Source organism: Leucoraja erinacea, chromosome 7 (assembly GCF_028641065.1).
Source record: "Leucoraja erinacea ecotype New England chromosome 7, Leri_hhj_1, whole genome shotgun sequence".
NCBI lineage: Eukaryota > Metazoa > Chordata > Chondrichthyes > Rajiformes > Rajidae > Leucoraja > Leucoraja erinaceus.
Window position 1 is genome coordinate 20,842,273 of NC_073383.1, and position 19,961 is coordinate 20,862,233.

The 19,961-nt window shown below is 43.3% G+C and overlaps 1 protein-coding gene across 1 annotated transcript in view; it reads right to left on the bottom strand.

Moving 5' to 3' along the window:
• Window positions 1-6,341: 6,341 nt before the first annotated feature.
• Window positions 6,342-19,961, bottom strand: part of agps (alkylglycerone phosphate synthase) — a 103,274-nt gene continuing 89,654 nt past the window's right edge. Inside the window, exon 20 of the mRNA XM_055637902.1 lies at window positions 6,342-8,429. Coding sequence (XP_055493877.1) covers window positions 8,308-8,429 — 122 coding nt within the window. The 3' untranslated portion in view covers window positions 6,342-8,307. The remainder of the gene's footprint in view (window positions 8,430-19,961) is intronic.

A 19,961-nucleotide genomic window follows, 5' to 3' on the forward strand; every position in this document is an offset into this window, starting at 1 on the left:
GTTACTCCAGCTTTTTGCATCTATCTTCCGTTTGAACCAGCACCTGATGTTCCTACGCAAAGGAAAGTCATCTTCGTTTGGGGATGAAAAATGGGAATCAACCAAGGTGTCAGGAAGCAAAGACAATGGATTTCATGACAAAGTACCCCTGGGCATTTCTACAACAAGCAATAACAACTGTGCCCCAATGCAACAATGGTTCAGAACTGATAATTAAACAACCGTTGTTTGAACCCATGACTTGATGAGAAATGAGTGGCAAAAACACCTGAAGGATTGTGAGATAATGATCATGGATGACTTTTAATGGAAAGTCCACACATACAGATAGACAGCCAAGAAGAACTTCATATCTACACTCAGATGGACTGGCAGATGGAGGAGATAGGAGTTGGGGAAAGAGAGGAAAAGCCCAAGAGAAATACAGGGAAAGGGATATTGGCCTGCTTGTTCCGTCATTCGAGTGTTTCTGGATCTCGCGCTTATGCTGAAGTTGTGCTTGAATTACTGATGGCTGAAGAACCTGTGGCTGTAGTAGTTGCTTGTGTACGGGCAGCGTGGTACGGGTTGGCCTTGACATGAGGCGTTGGGCAGGAGACCCTCGCACTGGGTCGCGGGCAATGGTTCTTAAGTTGAGCAAGTCCAGGTAAACATCAGATTTTGCCAAATGAGATCTTTCCATCACCTGTTTGGCACTCCGGACTGCCCGCTCGGCCAGCCCGTTCGATTGAGGGAATTTGGGACTGCTGGTAATGTGACAAAAGTCCCATCGTTGGGCAAAATTCTTGAAACACTGGCGTCCGTTGTCAGACAGGAGTTTCGCGGGCACCCCATGACTTGAAAAGTGTTGCGCTAGTTCTTGAACCACCATTGCTGAAGTGGGGCTGGGAAGCAGATTGATCTCAAACCATCCTGAATATGAGTCGACCAGAACCAGGTATTGTTTACCACGCTATTCGAAAATGTCTGTTGTCAGTGTGGCCCATGGTAAGGCAGAGACTGGGTGAGAGAGAAGCGGCTGCTTTGGTTGATGGGGTGCCAGGCTGTTGCAGATCGCGCAGTCTTCCACCTTCTCCCGTATAAGCTCGGTCATTCTGGGCTGGATAAACATGCTCTTGGCTCGAAGAATGGTTGCCTCGGTGCCGGGATGTCCCCCGTGGACTGAGTCGAAATATTTATCACGTAGAACAGTTGGAATAGACCGTTTGTGTCCCTTGACAATCGCGCCATCCTAGAGCGCCAGCTCATCGCGGACCGGGAAGTACGGGCGAATGGCAACAGGTACCTTGTGCTGTTTATCTGGCCAGCCATGCCGGATGATTGAGGACAGGGACTGTAGGGTGTCATCGGCTGCTGTCTGGGCAGCCAAGTCGTCAGGCACTCTGTGGGAAGGTAAGACACCATCATCACAATGTAGGTGTCATTGCCTGTCGGTTGTTGCTCGCAGGTCTTGCGTGGGGCTCTGGATAGACTGTCGGCTAAGTGCAAGTCTTTGCCTGGTTTGTAAACCAGGTTGATATCGTACCTTTGAAGCTGCATCATCATCCGCTGCAGCCGGGCAGGAGCAGCATGGATTGGCTTGTTCAAAATGCTGATCAGGTACTGGTGGTCTGTTTCAACAGTCACAGTCTTTCCAAAAATAAAGTCTTTGAATTTTGCGCAGGCAAAGACCACTGTCAGTAGTTCCTTCTCAATTGTCCATTGTCACCATCACTGGTGCTCTGAAGCCAGGCAGCACCCAATCCATACTGGGAGGCATCACAGGTTAGCGTTACAGGCAGCTTCACATCAAAGTAAGCCAGTCAGGGGCAGGATAACTGCTGTTTTAGGGTATCGAATGCTTTCTGCTGTTGTGCGTACCAGGATCAGGTCGCATCCTTGTGTGTTAGCTGCCGCAGTGGTGCTGACAGTTCGCTGAAGTTCGGAATGAATTTACCCAGGTAATTCACCATGCCCAGGAATCTTTGTAAACTGGTTACGTCTGTGGAAACCGGCAGTTTGTTGACGGCAATGGTCTTGGAAGGATCTGGTTTGTGTTCCTCACTAGTACAAACATGTCCCACACACTTCACTTCCCTGACACAAAATCCGCATTTTAGGGGGTTGAGCTTGAGGTTAATGTCCTTGGTGCGATTCAGTGCCTTCTTTAAATTGGCATTGTGTTCTGACATGTCATGGCCAGCAACGAGGATGTCATCGACAATAATGGCATAAGGGTATCCTGCGAACAGCTGTTCCATCCCACGCTGGAAAACTTCACTGGCGGAGTTGATGCCAAAGGGCGTTTGCAGAAACTTGTAGCGGCCAAAAGGCGTGCCAATATTAACAAACACAAAAGGCTGCAATGCTTGAATCTTAAGCAAAAAACAAAATGGCGGAAGAACTCAGCAGGCCAGGCAGCATCTGTGAGGGAAAAGGACAGACAACGTTAAGACCATGAGCGGAATGGATAGAGTGAATGCAGTTTTTACCTAGAGTAGAGGTATCAAGAACCCGAAGCCTGCTGAGTTTTGCTATCCCTTTCTTTGTTTTTTTTTTTTGCTTCATGAAGAAACATATGATAATTTACCTGTCCTTATCTGGAATACCATAACACATACTTTATGAATATGTATCTACATCATAAAATACAATGGGATTAAAAAATATATATTTTGACACACAAAGCAGTGGAAAAGTAAGATTAATCCAAAATCCCAAGTCCTGGAATACCATATTCCAAAATCGGACATAGACTTTATCAAGTAATGATTGATCAGTGACCATGAAGCCAGCCCGCGGGTCGGTTAAACATGCTTCCTGTAAAAATGATTCCTCTCTGCATGTATAAGTACTAAAACTGGCTCCCTGCAACCTACTTATGAGTATCGCAATCCGATTGCCATTCATTCTCATGATTCCCTTTGGTGCCTCAGGAAAACAGCCATCATGCTCCCATCAGGCATACGATACAGAAGCTTGAAAATGCGCACCACTAGACTCAGAAACAGAGGGTGGCACAGTGGCGGAGCAGTAGAATTGCTGCTTGACAGTGCCAGAGACCCTGGTTCGATCCTGACTATGACTGCTGTATGTAAGGAGTTTGTACGTTCACCATATGACCGTGTAGGTTTTCTCCGGGTGCTCCGGTTTCCTCCCACTCCAAAGATGTACAGGTTTGTAAGTTAATTGCCTTTGGTAAAAATTGTAAATTGCCCCTCAAGTGTAGGATTGTGCTAGTGTGTAGGACAGTAATAAACCTAAACATTCCAATCCCCTATGCCATCACTGATGTTCTTTTAAATTAAAATGTTTTAAACTGTTGTCAATTTAAGACCTGAATTAATTTATACATGTGAGGTGATGACTGATGTTATGAGGCTTAGCAGAAACTAAAGCCTGACGTTGCCAAAATGCAGATACCTTTGGGAAGTTAAGTACTATCAACTCTTCCACAACCTTGAAAGGCTCAAATCATCATGCCTTGATATAATACAGTATTTAATTCTATCACCAGTGGAATTTTGCAGTGCACCTTTCAGTCGGAGAGAACTAGGAGGAATAATGTCAAAATGTACTCAAAATGTCATGTAAAATGTAATATACCCAAGACAACTCTGAACAACTATTTTGCCTCACTATAATATATATATATATATATATATGTTGATTATTTTATACAATGATTAGGAAAATAAGTTAAGAATTGGAAATTACGATTAAGGAAATCTTGAAACAAAACATAACACAGAGGTGCCCTTAATGGAAAATTTCAAACATTTGAATGACTTTAATGGGTTAAGCAGTGAAAAGGTGTTTCTACTGATTGGCAAATCCGTAACAAATGGATAATAGACATAAAATGCTGGAGTAACTCAGCGGGATAGGCAGCAACTCTGGAGAGAAGTAACAGACTGAAGAAGGATCTTGACCCATTCCTTCTCTCCCGAGATGTTGCCTGCCCCACTAAGTTACTCCAGCTTCTGTGTCTTTCTAGGATGTAAACCAGCATCTGCAGTTCCTTCCTACACAGTAACAAATGCACATAGCTACAAGTTTATAACAGGTAAAGTGGAGGAAAGTGCAAGAGAATTTTTCAGAAGGATTATTAGAACGAGGCAAACTTAACTGCAGACCAAAGGCTATGTCATGATTTTAAAATGAATGAGATTAAGTATTTATAAAGAGACAATAACATATACCATGGACCAAAAAATCATATTGAAATAGCTACATTCAGTTGAATAGCTGCAAGCACTGGTGCAATGCAGCTAATGACTTCCTTGTTTTGATTATAATTTAAAACATGGAATACGTAGTTTACTGCAGTAAATCATGCAAGAAAGATAAATTGCCGATTTTTAGTTCTTTTGCTGTGTAAATAGAGGGGCATTTCACATACAGAGGTTGAAAGTGGTTCAATTTTACTTGCACGTTTAGGGTGGTTGTAAGAAGATTCTTCTTGGCATTTGGTATAAAGATTTCATTGATTTGTTTCCTAATCATTAATCAGTTCCTTTCAACTAGTAACAAGATTTTTTTCAGCAACTCACAGATATCCTTAATCTACTTTTACAGAGTATGTAACAAGAGTAATACCTCCAATTCCTTCTGTATGTTTGCTGCCCCAGAAATACCATGAAGATTAGGGAAACTTCCATGCAAAGAATCATACAGACCACCAAGGTGCGTTTAGCAAACATGCAGCATCCAAAACAAACTATATTCCTCACAGTGAGTAGATCATGCTAGAACTCTTTTAGATAAAAAATACAAATAGAGGCCTTTAGAAGCAAGGCAGCAGCTGATAAAATGTCACAATTGATGGGTTGGGGGGCCGTTGTTGCAGTTGTGTAGGACGCGGGTGAGGCTGTGTTCACCTTTGGCCACCATGTTATAGGAAAGATGGTGACAAGCTTGAAAGGGTGCAGAGAAGATTTACAAGGACACTGCATGAGTCAATGAATATGTTCACACTGCATTAGATGACAAGAGCTAGCTACAGAGTGATAGAAACAAGGATGTAGCCAGAACAAGTTAGAGATGAAATGAAATACAGTGGACTTTTATGCAGAGAGGTTTGAAAACAAGGTCTAGCATTATGAAATAAACTTCCTGAAGCAAAGGGAATGGGTGCAATTTGACGATGTGTATGAGAGTCTCTGCTTCAGAGCTTGGCGTCACTAACTTTATTCCTTGACTGAAAAGTGCAGAGCCCGTCAATATAACACACAAAATAATCGATTGAGGAAAATACACTGGGAATCAATCAGGACATCTGGGACCTGCAACCATAGCAGGAACTGCAGAAATTTAAAGACCAGGAACGGCCAACGGATTGATTTTGTTGATATATATATAATTAAAAGTCTCATCTTGACCACTTCCTGTCTGCGTTGTATATTGATTTTAGAAAAAACGCTTCAATAAATCGCTATATTTTTTGGCCATCTTACTCACAGTCCTTCTCCGCTGAGGCAGCCCCAAAGATTTTTCCGATCCATGAAAAATAAAAAGTTATGTATGTTTAAAAAACCTTGAGATTAGCTGATTGGTCCTCTCGCCTGTCAATCACCATGATGAAGGTAACGCCCCTTCCAGGGGGGCAGGAGTGTAAAGCCCAAATTGTGTGCAATTACATTTGGATTTGGTGGCCTGCACTCTGCTTGAAATTGTATGAAATTGTATTTGGATTTGGTGGCCTGCATCTGCTTGAAATGGTATGAAATTGGACTTGGTGGCCTGCACTCTACTTGAAATGGAATTTCAAGGAATAGCCGTGAGTGACTGCCATTCGGCCCACAATGACCATACTAGCCCTCAGGAAACCAGTCCCTTTGGCCCACAACACCCATACTAGCACTCCAGAAAGTCCCCCTGCCCCCACTGGCCACCAATATTGGAATTGGTGGGGAGATGGAATATTGAGTTGGGGGACCAGCCCTCAGAAGGGTTGTTGACTCCAACCATGTGAACATGGTACCCACTAATTTAGTTTAGTGATACAACATGGAAACAGGCCCTTCGGTCCACCGTGTCCATACTGACCATCAATCCCCTGTTCACACCAGTTCTATGTTATCCCATGTTCACATACACTCTCTTCACACAAGGAGCAATTAAACTACAAAACAGGACATATTTTGGATGTGGGAGGAAACTGGAGCACCCAGAGGAAACCCACGAGATAACAGAAAACATACAAACTCTGCAGAGAAAGCATCAAAGGTCAGGATTGAACCCGGGTATCTGGCGCTGTGAGGTTTTCACCTTTTTTCATATCTATCATGAAATCCAAGTTTAGGCATCCAATATTCAGTAAATTTGACACCTGGTTACAAATGAAATATCGAAGTCCAACAAGCAATTCCATACAAGTTTATTTAAAGTGAATTCCAAATTACATCATGTCAGTGCTTTGCCAACAGAAATGCAGGGGCCAAGAGAGTTAAAGAAATAGCTTGTTGAAAATATATGAAAACTTTGAAAACGAGGTTGACAAAACAGTGTTCAAGTACAGAATGTTTACAAATGATTCAAAAAGCTTCCAACATGCTTGTGTTTTATAAATCACCTCCAGAAAAACACATGGGAAATTGAAGATTCAAAAAGTACTTTTCATATAAAGTTTATTACAAATAAAGAGTGAAATTAACCAAAACACACAGAGCCAATTTTTAGCCAAGTATCCCGTATTTGTAACATCGTCTGCTTTACCTCTCTTGTTACACAATGGTAGCCCGAGTGCTGTGTAGACTACCAATCTCCAGGCTGCTTTATCATAGAGTTGTGGAAAGGCAACAGGAACTCTTCCATTCCCCCCCCCCCCCCCCCCTCTATTTTCCCCATTCCCAACAAATGGAAAATCACCCAAGCTCAGGTTCATCGGTATCAGTAACTCTCAACAGCTCAAACTGGCATCAATCTTGCTTCCTTTTCTCTGCTTTTGAGCGCACTGCTATCACTTTTCAAGTTACAGGTGGGATTGTTTCTTATACATATGAAAATCTGGGCAGGTGACTAGCTCACTGTATTTTATCTAAATAAATTCTATGCCTGAGAAATGTGCACATCTGCTTAGTTCAAGTGAAGGAAAAAAAGAACAATCGACATTACAACAAACATTACTTCTGGCAAAAGGCACACCATATCCACACCAATTTAGGGCACTAAAGAAAGAATCAATCACACATGATTATACATCATTGGTGACAGTCCCTAATTATTCTTGTTCTTTCACAAACAAAATGCCAGAAACTCATGTTAACAGCAACACATTTAGCAAAATGTGGATTGTTTCTGGAATTATAAACATATCTTTCAAATGTAGTACAGAACATTGTACAATGTTGATCAATGTTTTCATACACCAAACTTGATTTTCATCCAAGCAAAAATGCTGATGTCATGAGTAGCAAAATGAGTGAATTACACTACAATAATGTTATATATTAAATGTAACAAGTTCCAGTACACATACGAATAAAAAGTCTTACTGCTGTAATTTTAGATTTTCATTTACAGAAACTCAATGTAACCTGTTTAATGCTCAGCAAAGATAAAATAGCCTCATACAAAGACACTGAAAAAATATGCAATATTGAAAGAATCCAAAAGATAATTAGTAAGGATATAAGTAACATCCACATATCTCTATGCAAACATTAAGGTCCATTTAATTTCCAGTGCACACAAGGAAAACCATTTATTTCTGGAATAGTAAACAATTGCAGTGTTTTATTTAATCAGAAACCCATAATTCACAAAGGTGGTGTGTTACAGTGTGCACTCTGTACAATGATATATTTTCCCTCTCGGGAAAACAAAGGGAAAAAAAATCATATAATTAAAATGAACATTGTATAAAGTTTAACATATAGTAACATTTGCTTATAGAATTGAATTAACATGCAAAAATGTTACCAGTAAGAAGCAGGTATGGCTATGTAATTAGTGCAGAAGTTTTTGAAGGACTTAAATAGGCAGAAATTGCAGAGCTGACCAACCATGCCTTTAAAAACAAGATAATTGTAAGCAACCTCCATGTATTCTTTTTTTTTAATGTGACATTTGTATGTCATCTTTGCTGCTGCACACATTCATCAAAAACATTCTCAGCTTTAGTGGAACAGGGCACTGCACTCGACACAGATCTTTTCTGCTAGTATGTGCTTCAAATCCCAAATTAAAGAAATCAGCCAAATAATTCTATCTTAAATGCTTTCATTACAAATGTTAATTTTTTGATAGTCTGGAGATTTCAGGTTTAAGACAATGGGATTTCTTTCTTTTTCAAGAATCCAAGCTTTATTGCAGAGCACAATTGATTTATAGGAGGTTTCGGTTTCCAAATATGTTGTTGGGATCCACGTACTCCTTAACAGATTTCAGCATCCCCACTCCGACATCAGATATGCTTTCCTTTAACCATCGTTTTCGCAATTTTCCCACTGTGAAGACATAAAATGCTTTAATAGATACTATGTTGAGATAATATATATATTTTTTAAACGTCAAATACCATGTTAAATTATTTAAGAGAGGAAATCCAATGCTTCATGATTTATTGAACTAAAAATTCATAACGCCATTAAGCTCAAAGCTTTCCCAAAGGAGTTCCTCACAGTACAAACCCCGAGTTCACACTTGGATGCAGAAATAGCAACGTTACGAAGCCGAATGAAAAAAATAACCACACATATTACAGCAAGGTCTTCATTATCTTCAGCAATGTCCAATGTTAAGGTGTATCTTTTGGTCACAGGTATTTGAAATCTATCTATATTTTGGTGGACCATCTAATGATCATTGTAACTAGTACAACTAATTGAAAAAATGTTAAATCTTGATTTCCCTTGATCATCATCACCACTACCAGCACCACTCTTCCCCACCAAAGAAATCTGTACAATTGAGGAACGGTTATTTTGGAATAAATACTGAAAGAACCGACACTCACTTTGTTTTAGGTTCATTGACATCTGTAAAATTGCCTTAGTGTGTAGGGAGTGGATGAGAAAGTAAGATAACATAGAACTAGTGTGAATGGTGATCGATGGTCAGTGTGACATGGTGGGCCAAAGGGTCAGTTCCTATACAGCAGCTCTAAAATTAGTCAAACTATTTTATGTATATTAATTCATGCAGCAAAAATCAAAGGTCCAGCTCAGAAAGTCACCTTAAAGCTTCACAACATAAATCTGTCTACAAAGCAGGTCCAAACCGTGCTGAGAAAGGAAGAATCCAAAATAATTTTCAATAGCTTGTACGAATACCAAATATAAAATTTGTATTTACAAACATAAACATCTAGGAAAAAAATCTGATCAGTAGTTGACTGGATGGAACGTCGTTGATATTAGAGGGTGTTAAAAACTAACGTGTGTACTTGAGTGCGCACCTCCAGCATAACTAACCCCACATGGAATTGCACTGACGTTTGATCAGCTAGAAAAAAAACATCCCTGCATACGAAATGAAGCCATGCACATCTCTAAAAGCAGAAGGGACTTGGAGTGCATCATTAGCTTTGTCAAAACATTAATTTGCACATCCATCTTATCATATTTCCTCCGTTTATATTTTTATCACAGCAAATCAAATATTAATTTGACTAGTGAGCCGAGAACCTGTAGATCACATGGTTGCTATTTATGGTCTTGCTTAAAATTTGTTTAATACATCATCTTTGAAAGACAAAGCCATATTCAATTTTCATCACATTTAAAAAATAATAGAAACACGTTTTCAGCCTGCTAAAAAAATTAGTGGTAATAGAAGATATGCTAAGTGGTTGAATAATAGTAAAACTGATGGTTCCACAGTATGTAACAAGAATAAATTTCAACTTAACAGGCCTGGTTCGGCACAAATTTTATGAATACTACTCATTATTGTCGAGTCTACAGGAGCCAAAAGATAAGGTGAATAGTCACAGTGTTTTCCCCAGGGTAGAAGAGTCTACACTGGAGGCCAGATGTTTGTGAGACAGAAAAGATTTAAAAGGGACCCCAAAGGACAAGCTTTTCCACGGGTGATGGCGCAGATATGAAATAAGCTACATGGGGAAGTAGCAGGGGAAAGTACAATTACTCTATACAAATTGGACAGGGACGTATTTAGAAAATATTTGGACAGAGGGGAGCCAAGGATAAGCATGTAGGACTAGTTCAGTGGAGCAACTTGGCTAGCACGGACAAGTTGGGCCAAAGGGCTTGTTTTCATGCTGAATATCTCTACCTCTATGATTCGTCTTGACCGACAAACTACCATAAAAAACGATCAAGTTCAATAAATATCCTTCAGAGATGGAAATCTACCATCCTTGCCTAGCCTGGCCTACATTTGTCACCGATATGGCTGTTTACCTGCTTCTATTATACGACTGTGATTCTGATAGAACACCTACTGTATACAAAACATTCCACAATCTACTCCCAACTGAATTTAATTTTAAATAGTTCAATATGAATGCTGTTTAAATTAAATATTTACAGATCAATTCCAACCAACATTTAGCAATTAAAAATAATAGCCAATCTCAGTAAATGACAACAGATATCACCTCTGCTTTGGCACAATGTAAATTTACAAAAGACTAAGAAATCCAGCACTGCTGAAGATGCTATCAATGCAGTGACATAACATAAATCAAAACTCCACCTGCAAGTTCAAGGGTACATCAACGATCCTATAATGTTATTGAAAGGCAGAGAGTGCCAGCATTAATGAACAAATACACTCGTATCTTTGCAGTTTGGCAAAACAAGCTATGTACAAAATGGCTGCCATGTTTGTTGCCACACAGCAATTTCAGACCAATTCTGTGTATAAATTAATTTCGTCAAATTAATGGAAACAGGCCCTTTGGCCTAATTTGCCCATGCCGACCAAGATGCCCCATCTATACTAGTCCCACTTATCTGTGTTTGACAGATATATCCCTCTAAATCTTTCCTATCTATATACCTGTCCAAATTCCTTTGAGAAGATGATTGCATTACTTCAGCTTTCCTTCCAGCCACAAATCTCTATAACTCATGAGAATTAATGAAGTTCATACTACTTCCATGTTTCAAACCGTAACACATCAAGCCACTTTAGTTCATCAAAACAAAAACACTATTTATCGCAAAGAAACTGCAAGCCGACAAACTCGTCAGCCCCTTCCCAGCTAACTATTAATCACAATTAGGCTTGAAATCACAGAAGAGATGATCCATATTTTTCGATGACATTAAACTCTCTGTGGGAATAAGAGAGCAAGGCCTCAAGGTCAGTACACAAAACCAATCAATAAAATATCCAAACAGTGCATCTTCTAAACAAAAGCTCAGGGGGTCAACCATTGAATAATTAATACTTATCATACTACAGTCTCAGAACAATCCCTCAATTTTAGCAACTATTTTGTTTCATGAATACTCTATGGCATAGTCTAATTATCTATATATTTTTTAATGCAGAAGGAACAAAATGTTGGAAAATGCTGCACCACCATTCATTGTTTGAAAGCAATAATTAATTGTTTCTATACAATATAGGCTGGCAAGAAACTGGCAGCAGGTCAATATCGAAGTCTGAAAGATAAAAGTAGGATAGATGTAGACACACGGCTAATATAAATGCCAGCGGAGCTGGGACACGGGCACATGCCCCGAAGTGTCCAGGTCCTGAACTTGATGACCATTCCCATTGATGGACCTGCTCCTTACCTCGAGGTTAGACCTACAAACTTCAACTTACCACTTGCTCCAGTCCCTTGAGGACAGGCTGAACCTGTACATCCAGATTTGATAAAGCATTGTGTGCCTTCCACCACGGTATTTTAATTAATGTTCCAAAAACTATGTACTGTCAGCTCTGCCATATAATCCACCTCCTTACATATTTCAACCCTCCAGCAGTTAAATTTCATGGTCACCTCTGGACTTAGCCAGTATAACATCACTCTTTGAGGTCTTCCCACAGGGTGTTCTGGTCTCCACACCCAATATACACTTTGTCCTCAATCTCTGTTCTTGCTGGCCTACATAGCAGCCACACTACCTCAGTTCATTACTGATAATGAGCTCAGACTGCCCTGTTCATACACTCTACCTCAGAATTATATTCCTTTCAAACGGCTTGTTTCCCCAGGTTTGGCAATGTTGTTAAACTGCGTTATGTCTGGAAGTCCTTTTGGTAATTTAGGTCGTAATTTCTGCAGCACCACACACAATTTCCCTAATCACTCTCCAACTTTCAATTGCTTTTCATGACTGGATCCAAGAATGTTAATATTGTGAAGAAGGGTTCTGACCTGAAACTTCCCTCCACAGTCGCTGCTTGGCCCACTGAGTTCCTCCAGCCGTTTGTTTTTTGTCTAATACAATCACCAAACTGATTTAACTTGCTGATCATATTTAATAATTAAAGTACATTCCTTTCAATTCAACAGAATAAATAAACTTATCCTTAAATGTGCAAGTACTCAAATGTCTTAAGCTGCCAAGTCTTGCTGCTGAACATCATCACTCTAATAAGCAATCAACATTTTAGACATGGTATCAACATATCACTGATTGGTGCCGATTCCTGCAGGCTGTATACCCTAGGAACTAATTAGCTTCCCGTCTTGCACGGTTGGATTCAGTAGCCATCTGCCAATATCCCTAGACTGTTGTCATTTTTGAGAGTATTCAGCTATCGCGTTTAAACTCAAAAGACTTCCCAGTTCCAGAAAAACATTGATGGCCCTAATTAAATGTAAATTACCATTCATTAGCCCAACTTTGCAGTCAACCCATATCATTTAGTCTGCCCCATGACTCAAATACCATCTCCCCAAATTCAGTACCATCTGTAAGATAACAATTTCTTGCATCTGTTTCCAATCATCTGCAAGTAGCAAAACAGAGTTTCATCCCAAATATCAATGTTGAATTTTTCAGTCAACTGATTAAAATACATGAAAACAACATTCTTAAGGCACAACGGGAGAGGGAGAGGGGGGGGAAGAGAGAGGGGGAAGGGGGGGGGGAGAGAGAGGGGGAAGAGGGGGGGAGAGAGAGGGGGGAGAGGGGGGGGGGGGGGGGAGAGAGGGGGAGGAGGGGGGGAGCGGGGGAGAGGGGTGGGGGGTGGGGGGAGAGGGGGAAAGAAGAGGTGGAGAGGGTGGAGAGGGCAACAGAGAGGGGAGGGGGCGAGAGAGGAGGAGGGGGGAGCGAGAGAGGAGGGGGTGAGGGGAAGAGGGCGAAGGGAAGAGAGAGAGGGGGAAGAGAGAGAGGAGGGGGGAGAGAGGGAGGGGCGGGGGGCTTCTGGGGTTGTGGACAGGGCGCTAGGGACGAATGCACTCGGGGTCTCAGGTGAGCTACGTCATAATTCGGGTGATGTTCGGTTCAATCCAGTGGGCGGGGGGGAGGGGGAGAGAGAGGAAGGGGAGAGAGCAGGGAAGGGGGGGAGAGTGGCCCTCTCCATCCCCCCCCCCCCCTTCTCCTCCCCCCTCTCCGACAGGAGAACTGATGTATGCTTGCTGCATCACTACCATAAAGTGGGAGTTGGAGCAGCCGGTGCCCGACGCAGTGACAGCGGGCGGCGCGGACACTGACAGCAGCCGAGGCCGTGCTTCCAGCTGTGAGGCAGCAGCGGCGGCTGCCGCTTGCTCAGGAACCGGCCTGGCCCAGACCAAGACCACGGCCTCGCTCTAGTTTAATACCTGTAAAGTCATGTTTAATACCCGGGTTGTGGGGTGGGTTGTGGGCGGAGCTGGGCGCAACGGCCGCCATGTTGTTGAAGCACTGGACAACTTGATCACGTGCTTCAACACAGATGCGGGGGGGGGGGGGGGGGGGGGGCACGAGCAAAGGCATTGTGATATCAGCAGCAGTTTGATTTGAATAAATTGTCAGATTTGGTGATGAATTTTAATAAAATGGGGAAATAATTAACCAAATTTTCAAATGAGGAGTTTTTTTTCAATTCACGAGGAAAATCTACCGGAATATGTAAAAATTTCTCCATTACCGCGTCGGGTTCCGGAGGAGATATGACTGACAGGAAATGAATGCAAACAAACAAACAAACAAAGAGTTTTAATAGTTATAAGATAAGATATGATATGAAAAGAGCAAAAATATAAATTAAACCAAAAACCTAAAATACGACATGAAATAAAACTGGCACAGAAAGATAGAAGAGGACCAGAGACCCAAATTAGCATTATTTATATGGACATAATGACGATAAGGAACAATTAGAATTAATTTGCGTCAAATTTAATTTTGGTGGCAAAATGCCATCAACAAATGCTGTCTCCTTCCTCACCCACTGCGGAACCAGGAACCCGCCCGGAGATGGAAGCAACTGAGTCCGGCACCTTCTCTTCCATGAAGACCAGGAATCGGAGAGGAGAATGGAGGGTGACGGCGGCAAACACTGGACAAAAGACCCAGTAAGAAGAACCTCTGCGCCCCCAAGGACAGCTGAGGGAGACGCCTACCCACCACCAAGTCCGGATTTAGATGAAGAGAGGCCCTAAGCTATTTCACTTGTGATGGCCCCTGACAGTCCTGATTTGTGAAGCGTTTTAAGGCAGCAACTCTACCACGGCGCCACTGGAATCTCCACGTCCCATCCACTATCTCATCCCGTCCAGATCTTATCCTTGTGAATGCTGGTAATAGCATCTGTTAGTTTTTCTTCCACTATCGTATACCTCTCTGCGCCGCTCAAGTCATAGAGTCATGCAGCATGGAAATTGGCCCCTCAGTCCAACTCACCCATGCGACCAACATGTCCATGCCTAATCCCTGGGATATGAAGCAGAGGAGATTATACACCTATGATGGGGGAGTCCAGGGATTGGGGACTTGGTGGTGGGGAGATGGGATGGAAAATTCCAGATTTGGGACTGGGAGCAATTGCGAGGATCGGGGGCAGAAAGATATTCCCTGTTGATAGTCAACCATGAGTCAGCAGAGTGTAATTCAACGGGAAAACAGACTCAAAGTGCTAGAGTAACTCAGCGAGTCAGGCAGCATCTCTAGAGAAGCTGCTTACTTCCCATATGCCTCCATTCCATTAGTGCTAAGAACTATATTTAACTCTCTTGAACACATCCAGTGAATTGGCCTCCTCGGTGAGGCGGCGAGGTTCGACGGGTCCGGTGAGGCAGCGAGGTGAGTAGGCCCCCCCTAGATCTCGAGGCCCTAAGCTTAAACGTAAATCTGGCCCTGCCCACCCCACCACCCTCCTGCCAGGGAACAACGGCTGAAGGCGACTGAGCAAAGAGAGGGATGACAGTTCCCAGGACAACTGGAATGGAGGCAAAGGTTGCAATGGGCCTTTGTGGTCAGCTGCAACTGGAACTGTAAAATGATGCCAAAATGGTAACTCTTGCATATAGACTCAGGATGCTGTTCTGTACATTCTGTACAACTGGGGGATTGTGTTTATATATGGTGATAGTCTTGCTGATCTGAATGCAAAAAAAGGCATTTCACTCTACCTTGGTACACAAAATAAAGAAACCATTGAACCATTAGAAGAGGCATACTTTTGCTCGGAGGCCACGAGTCTTTGTAGCTTTCTTCTTAAAATGGGTGGTGGAAGCCTTGTCTGTGCATTTCGTGTAAGGTGGAGGTAAATACTAGATAACTAAGAGGTGAACGATTACTGAACGGGCAGCATGGTGGCAGATTGCTGCCTTGCATCACTTGCAATGCCGGAGACCCGGGTTCAATCCTGACTACGGGTGCTGTCCATACAGAGTTTGTATGCTCTCCCGGGACCATGTGGGTTTTCTCAGAGTTCCTTGGTTTCCTCCCATATTCCAAAGGCGTACAGGTTTGTAGGTTAATTGGCTTTGTATAAATGTCAATTGTCCCTAGTGTGTATAGGGTAGTGTTAATGTGTGGGGATTGCTGGTTGGTGTGGACACAGTGGGCCCAAGGGCCCGTTTCCATGCTGTATCTCTAAACTAACTACTGAGGATGGTACGAGTGCACAGCAGAGGTTACAATCGGGTCAGCTGCCATATTCTTGAATGGCGGAGCAGGCTCGACGGCCTGTTTCTCACAATGGACGAGAAATCCCTTCAGGAGAGATCCAAGCATTTTAAAAACAGTAGTTTCATAATATTGAAGATGTCTTAACCTTCCAAAGTTGGTGATTTAATAACGCCACCTTAAAATTGTAAAATCTACCCACGTTACACAGAAATGTGAGGGGCAGCAAACCAGGGAATTACACACTGGTTAGCCTAACATACAATGTCAGGAAATCTTTATGGAGTCTATAATTAAGGACGTTGTGACTGTGAAGTGAGTCACTGGAGACCTGAAGTCGGTGGATATAAAAGTCTTTATTCATCACAACAAGCAGGCATTTTCTTGGAAGCTCTCAGTAGAATCTCTCCAAACTGAAAATACATTGTTTTTATACACAAGCTTCCAGCAGATGATTCAATACAATCTCACCAGCTGCATTTACATCATTTACTTCAATATTTAATCTGACAAATGGCTCCAATGAATTACATATCCACAATGGCAGTGCATTGTAATGGACAAGATTGCTCTGAATGTTCAAACACTTACTGGAGCAATAATGCATATGGATGGGCTGAAAGCTTCTGATCAGAGAACTCAAGGTACCCAAAATTAGTTTAAGAAGGAACTGCACAGGGCTCGAAATTAGCGGTTGCCCGGGTGCCATTGACCACCCAAAGTGCCACCAGGCAACCTAAACACCGAGCCATTTTGCCCGGCTTGGCATTCAAATACTGGTTTATACCGATAGACACAAAAAAAACTGGAGCAACTCCGCAGGTCAGGCAGCATCTCTGGAGTATAGGAACGTGACGTTTCGTATAGGCGGTGGCTGTGCGGGGCAAAGATACTAGGTTCGTGGTGACGAAGGGTCGGAGAGAATGACGGGCCCCAAACAGCAGCAACAGCAGCTCCACCGCCTCCTCCCGCACCCCGCTCGGCGGAAGGACGCCTCCCTCTCCATCCCTCCTCCCGGCCTCGGCATGCGAGACGGGTTGTTTTGAAAGCGCCGTTGTAGTGATTTCCCCATTCATCTTTCACTGATCCCCTCATGCATCCTGTACTGATCCCCTCATGCATATCATACCGATTCCCCCATTCATCCTATACTGATCCCCTCGTTCATCCTGCACAGACCCTCCGATCCACAGTCCTGACCCTCACCCCACCCCATTCATCCTGTACTGATCCCCCCCCCCCATTCAAGAAGAATGGGGGGGAACAGTCTGAAGAAGGGTCTCGACCCGAAACGTTGCCTATTTCCTTCGCTCCATAGATGCTGCCTCACCTGCTGTGTTTCTCTAGCATCTTTCTCTACCCCATTCATCCTGTACTGACCATCCATTCATCCTGTACTGATCCCCCCCTCCCCATCCATCCCGTACTGAACACCACTGACATCCCCCATGCTCTCCCCTCACAATTTTACATACTCCAACCAACGCATACTAATTCACCTGCCTCAATCCATCCATTCCTCACCGATTGCCTTCTCAACCCACTCCCCCCAGCCCCCCTGCCTGACCCTATTGTGCTTCATGGTCTTCAGAGAAAACATTGACTATGTAAGATAACGGAATGCAATCAAATGTGTTTTAATTCCCAATGTTATTATTTGTTTATGTCACCTTTAAACATATTACCAAAAGAGCATTTGCTGCAGTTATGTACTTTGGCCATCTCTTGTCAGTTAGTGTAATGTTTAACCTGTCAGATGGGTATAGTCTGTTTTAACAGCTATTATCATAAAATACCTTTAGAAATTTCCTTGCAACCTGTATATTTTGTTGTGGATAAATTATGTGGGAAGCGAGAGTGTTTCTGTACCAATAGCAATAACGACCCATGCCAAGGCCATGACATGATAATTTTCGGTCTTTCACAGAGAACATGCTTGCATCAATCTGTAGTGTGCATGGTTAAGCATAGATGTTACCATGGTCCAGGATTTATTGACACAGGTTGATCATATACTGAATAATCCAACCACATTTTTGTTTGGAAGTGGAAAGAACTAATAGAAATTGCATTAATTGCAATGTGTTAAAAGAGTTGAGATATTGTATTATAATTTTGCTGTATGTCATTGTGGTATATATATCATGTCTTGATTGGTGAATATGTTTAGTTTGTGAGTTATTTGAAGCAGAAATAATATGTGAATGTAGACAACAGTGCTGGAGAAACTCAGCAGGTGTAGCAGCATCTATGGAGCGAAGGAAATAGGCAATGTTTCGGGCCAAAACCCTTCTTCAGACTGATGGGTTTCCGCCTGAAACGTTGCCCATTTCCTTCGCTCCATAGATGCTGCTGCACTGCACATCTCGTATGTGTATGTGACAAATAAACTTGACTTGACTCGCTGAGTTTCTCCAGCACTTTTGTCTACCTTCGATTTTCCAGCATCTGCAGTTCCTTCTTGAACATAATATGTGAATGCTTCATTGAGCATAATTCCGACTAGTAACTACGCACTTCGTCCGAGCACATTATCGCACACGTCATACAAGCCATCTTAAAATGACCACCTAAACTGTCATTTGGCAACCTAAAAAGCTGTCAAGGTTGCCCGGCTGGCAACAGAGAAAAAAGGTTAAGTGAGAGCCCTGCTGCAGATGCTGGAAAATCAAGGGTAGACAAAAATGCTGGAGAAACTCAGCGAGTGAGGCAGCATCTATGGAGCGAAGGAAATAGTCAATGTTTCGGGGCAAAACCCTTCTCAGACTGATGTGAGGGTGGGGGGGGGGGGGGGGGGGGGGAGAAGAGAAGCGGGAAGAGGAAAGGAAGAGGAGGGGTCAGTGGGCTGAGGGAGAGCTGAGAAGGGGAGGAGAAAGTAAGGACTACCTGAAAGTCAATGTTCATAACACTGGGGTGCAAACTGCCCAAACGAAATATGAGGTGCTGCTCCTCCAATTTACAGTGGTCCTCACTCTGGCCATGGAGGAGGCCGATGACAGAAAGGTCGGATTCGGAATAGGGAGTTGAAATGCTGAGCCACCGGGAGATCAGGTTGGTTATTGCGAACCGAGCGGAGGTGTTGGGCGATGTTATCGCCAAGCCTACGCTTGGTCTCACTGATGTAGAGCAGCTGACACCTAGAGCAGCGGATGCAATAGATGAGTTTGGAGGAGGTGCAGGTGAACCTCTGCGGCACTTGAAAGACTGCTTGGGTCCGTGAATGGAGTCTGATGTATGCCAATGACCAGGAGGGGCGCCGCATGATGGCAGCCTCTGCCTACAGTCTGTTTGTTTTTCTATCTTTTTTTTTTTTTTTTTTTAGTTTGTTAAAAGTATGTTCTGTAGGATGTTTTTTTAATATTTCTATATGGGGGAGGGGGGTAGGGTAAGGGGAGAATCCGTTTCCCAGTCACTTTCTGGCGAGGACGCGACTATTCTCCGAGTCGCGTCCTCGCCCCCCTCTCGCGGCCTACCAACTGGATTGGCGAGACCTTTCTGCCGGACACCGGACCAGAGCTACAGCGGGGGCGCAGCACTGGATTCATCACGGAGCAGGATCATGAATCACCGTTTGAAGCTCCGGAGCATTGGGCCTGCTGCTTCAACATCACGGAGCCATGGTTTACGGAGCTTCCAGCGCGGGCGGTGCTGACCAACATCACAGAGTCCTGGGATCCTCTGCCGGGGGTCGCCAGCGTTGAATCTCCGCCCAGCTCGGCCCGTGGACTTCGGGAGCTGTGGACTTCCATGTAAGAAGTGGCCGATTCGGAGGACCAAGCCGCTGAGGATGATCTCCCGTTCCGACGTTGGAGTTCCATCAGCCCGGCCAGCGAGCCTGAACATCGGGCCACCCGTAGCGGCGACTACGGAGGGCTCGGGTGGCCCCGACCACGGGTGAACAGACAAGAGGACAACAGAGGAGGAGGACTGAACTTTGGTGCCTTCCCTCACAGTGGGAAACTTTGATACCGCTGTGTGGGGATGTGTGTTAAAGACTAT